General features: G+C 49.7%; 1 protein-coding gene across 1 annotated transcript in view; it reads right to left on the bottom strand.

Annotated features, from left to right (window-relative positions):
* Nucleotides 1-2,431: 2,431 nt before the first annotated feature.
* Nucleotides 2,432-4,396, bottom strand: part of LOC103211650 (kallikrein-6) — a 29,835-nt gene continuing 27,870 nt past the window's right edge. The window contains exon 6 of the mRNA XM_007957632.1: nucleotides 2,432-2,611. Coding sequence (XP_007955823.1) covers nucleotides 2,432-2,611 — 180 coding nt within the window. The remainder of the gene's footprint in view (nucleotides 2,612-4,396) is intronic.

Genomic DNA, 4,396 nt, shown 5'->3' with positions numbered 1-4,396 from the left:
CCAGCCTTCTGGTTAGCAGTCAAGTGCCTTAGGCACTACGCTACCAGAGCTCCTTACCTAACAAGATGTCCCAAAAAAACAAAACAAAAAAACCTACATGTGGTTTAAGTACGGTTCGTCATAATAAGGATATGTAGCAAGTCTGGGACTACCCATCCATCTAAATACATTACATTTGTAAATATCATCACTGCGTTCTTTCAAACAGCCTGGTACTCGATAAAGAGTTGGTGTGTATCATGGATTGAATGGTGTCCTTCCTTCCAGAATATGTACCAACTTGGCAGGACCATGACCACCCCCTCCCCATGGTTTGGCAGTTATGTAATGATGTGGTCATCACTCATGATGTAACTGATGTGATCAGCCAATCAGTTGCCAGGGATTAGGGTGGGATGCAACACCCTTGCTCAGGTCGGAACCCTGATCCTATGTAAGGGAGTCTCCATGAAGCCTACATCCCATTCATCTTACAAGAGATAAGAGGAGGGAGAGCAGAGAGAGCGAGGTCGTGATACCACGAAGGAAGAAGAACCGGGAGCGGAGTGTGTCCTTTGGACCAGTGGGGCCCCTGGGCTGAGAACTCCTAGACCCAGGGCAAGATTGAAGCCAAAGCACCTGGAGATCTCTGAGGAACACTGGGCCCACAGACGCTGAAAGGAGACCAGGACCTTCTCCCAGAGCCAACAGAAGAGAGAGCCTTGCCCCGGAGCCAGTGCCCTGAGTTTGGGCTTCCAGCCTCCTAATCTGTGAGAAAATACATTTCTGTTTGTCAAAGCCACCCTCTTGTGGTATTTCTCTTACAGCACCACTAGAGAACAAAGGCAGTGTGATTCCAAGTTAGAAATGACAAATCACATCCACTCAGAGGGGGATCTATGTAGGACATCCTGGATAGAGAGGGAGAACAATGTGGAACACAACTCAAAAAATCATTTGGAGGAACAAAAAAGCGGGGCGGGGGGGAGGCTTTTTCTGACTCCCGCAGCTGAGGGGCTGAGGAGCTCAGGCAGTACACCGGCTGTTGACTCCAACAAATGACGAATCCAAGATCTCCAGGCCCAATGGTGGGTTGTTGGCTCGCAGACAGCCATGGGCAGGTGTGCTGGTCCGATAGAGCCTGGTGGAACCACTGACACTATGGCCCCTAGCTGCCCCTCAGGTCTGGAACTGAACCTACACCTATGGCTTCCAGCCAAACAAAAGACAGGCATATGAGTTGAGCATTTGCCTGGGGTAGATACACTCCTTGGAGAGAACAATCATGGGGGAAAGAAGGGCTGTGTGTGCACAGGGAGACCAGCTCAGGGGGCAGGAGTGCATGGAGGGATAGACACAGGGAAGAGGTAACTATGGGGAGGAAGTGGGAAGGGAGCTGTTGCATTGTGGGAAATTGTAGTCAATGTCGTGAGACAAAGTGAACTGCTGAATGGAAAGTGAATTTGCTCTGTAAACTTTCACCCTAGTCACAATTTAAGATAAATAAATACAAGGAAATTTTTTTAAAAAGTGACAAATTGATTATACATTTCAATCTGTATAGGAACAAAGCTGTTCCTGTAACATGGAAAATTCTCTTAAACAAGCGAGCACCTTAAATACCAAACATGCCAAGATTCTGCTTCAGACAAAAGATGTCTAGCCCCCGAGAAGCCTCACCACCCTCAGAAGAAAGTCGCAGCCTCCCCACCCAGCACTCACGGTCTTTCGGAATCGGGCCCGTCGTCCCCTTCCACCTGATCCCCCCTCACTCACCCACACAGTGGCCTCCCAGGTCTTTCACCTCCCTGAGTGTGGTGCTAAAGGGGCCCTTAAGGCAGAAACCCAGTGGAGGAGTCGAGGACATTTTTTGAAGGAGATGAAAACTCACCTGGAAGTTAGGAGAAGTAAGAACCTCTGGGTTCTAGAGGCAGAAATGCGGAAAAAGAAAAAAGAAAAAACACGATGCATAATAAAATTCACTTTTTATTGGGCACTCACGATGTCGCAGGCACTGGTCTATGTGTTTCACGTGTTCGGAACCTTGGACGCTTCCAACAACATCCGCCACCTTACAAGGAAAGGATGATCATATCCGTATTTTACAGGTGAAAGGAACCACAGCTCGTGGGGGGAAGGGCTGGGATTCCAACTCATCTTCTTCCAGGCTCGTAACTTCTCCTCGGTAGGAAGAAATCAAGGCTATGGAGTAAGCAGGGAGGGAGAAATGCTTACAAGGAATTTCCCTGCATTCTCTCCTTGATGGGGTAAGACTACTCCATGTCTTCATGCACCCTCAGTGATGGAAGAGTGGAGCCGGGGGTTAAACCAGGGAAATTTGTATTCTCTTGTCACTGCCTTTAACAAGCATGTAGAATCAAATATAGGCCCGTGGGAAGGGAAGGCAAGATTCTGTTGGAGATACTCTGGAGCCAGCCAGTGGGGTTGGAGGTCAACATTTGAATGTCTCATGGCAGCGTCTCCTGCCGTTAATGGTTTTTTGGATCCAGTTGAAATATCTGCAGACATCGGTGTAGACTCCTGGCTTCTTCTTTGACCCACAGGGAATGTTGCCCCATGACACAAGGCCTCTCAGACGGTCCCCACACACCAGGGGACCCCCAGAATCACCCTGTGAAGAAAAGGGAGAGCGTCACAAAAGGAGACAGAGAGGTAGTTAAGGTTATGTGTCAACTTGGCTGGGCCTGGTTGAGTGACTGGGCAGCTGGATGTAGTATTCCCCATGATGAGACTGGTCATCACTCCATGGTGGAATCTACTGGGAGCAGCTGAGTAGCTGCCTTAGGGATGTGGTCTGCTTCCCGTATATAAGCAGAAGGCTTGGGAATGTGGGAAAGGTCTCTAGCCTATGGCACGCTTGAACCCTACACGTAGCTGTGTCGTTGTTCAGTAGCCTGCTGATCCTAGGACTTTCATTAGACTTGAATTAATGGCCTGCCATGTGGTTTGGTAACATCGGAACTGTGCCTTTTTACTTGTTGACCTTGGGCTTGTCAGCCTCAGCAGCCAGCAGCTGCCTGAGTGAAGAAAGCCTCCAGCTCCAGTGGGCCGGGAGCAAGAGGCAGAGCTGAAGCCCAAGGTCGAGGGGCTTTCACCCAGCCCCTAGAGCCTGGCACTGTGAACTCGGACTTCTAGCCTCCAAAACTGTGGTATTTTCTGCTAGAGCAGCACTAGAGAACCAAAACAGAGACATACACATGCACACACAGACAAAGAGAGATTGAGACGTGCAGGGATGGAGGGGAAGATGTAGGGACAGAGAGAGATAGACAGACAAGCAGTGAGACACACAGTCACAGGACAAGAGGGAGAAAGGCTGAAAGAGACACATGGAGAAACAGAGACAGGAACAACAAGACCCAGACAGGCACAGAAAACAAGAGAAAGGAGCAGAGTAAAAGTTAAGGATGGAGACCTACAGGCGGTGAGAAACAAGGGTGCAGAGAGAGAAGGAGGGAGAGAGAGAGGAAGAAAGGGGGAGAGACAGAGGGGAAGGGGAGGGGAGGGGAGAGAAGGGAAGGGAAGGGAGAACAGATATATCCGTAGACACTGGCAATACCTGCAATTCTGAGCAAGACAGAGGAAGATACCAGAAGAGCAATGAATGACACAAGACCCAGGAGAAGGGAGGCAGGAAAGAGCAGGGTGGGAAGATGTGCACTCTCGCAGGGAACCGCCCCATGTCCTAGCCTCAAGCCAGCCTCAGAAAACAGGCTGGTAGGTCTGTTGTTGCCCTGCATGCCTTTCAATGGGCTGGAACCCATTCTGAGAGACCTAGTGGACCATGACGGAGGAAACTGAAGTTACAGGCTTCCCTCTCTCCAACGAGGGCTTCCCTCCCAAGCTTGGCTGTTTCCAGAAAGAATTCGTGGGAACCTTTTTGAGAAAAGAAATCCCTGGGGTTGTACTGGCTGCAAACTGAAAGGTTGGAGATTTGAGTCCATAGGGAGGTGTCTCAGAAGGAACAGCTAGTGATCCATTTTTGAAGTCAGCCATTGAAAACTCAGTGGAGACCAGCTCTCCCTTGACACACATGGGGTCACCGTGAGTCAGGATCGAGTAGCAGGCAACTGGTCGTTTAAGAAGAGTGGTCGCCTCGCCCCGTCTGCCTGGTTCTTTGTCTGTCTTCCTCCATCTTTGTCTCTGCATCTTGTCTCCAACGGCTGTATCTTTCTATCTCTGCCTGTTTCTGGGTTTTCTCATGTGTCTCTGTGTGTTGTGATTTGAGTTATGTCTTCCTTCTCCTCTGATTTTATCTCAGCCTGGCTCTGTAAAACTGTTTTCATCTGGGCCTCTCTCCCTCTTTACATCCCTGGCTAAATTTTCGTATCTCTGCATAGTGCCTAAGGCACTGCTAACCAGAAGGCTGGCGGTTCAAACCCACCAGCCACTCCTC

This window comes from Orycteropus afer, unplaced genomic scaffold, assembly GCF_000298275.1.
Source record: "Orycteropus afer afer isolate SDZICR_OR568_19922 unplaced genomic scaffold, OryAfe1.0 scaffold00766, whole genome shotgun sequence".
Lineage (NCBI taxonomy): Eukaryota > Metazoa > Chordata > Mammalia > Tubulidentata > Orycteropodidae > Orycteropus > Orycteropus afer.
This window is presented reverse-complemented; position numbering and strand designations above follow the sequence as displayed.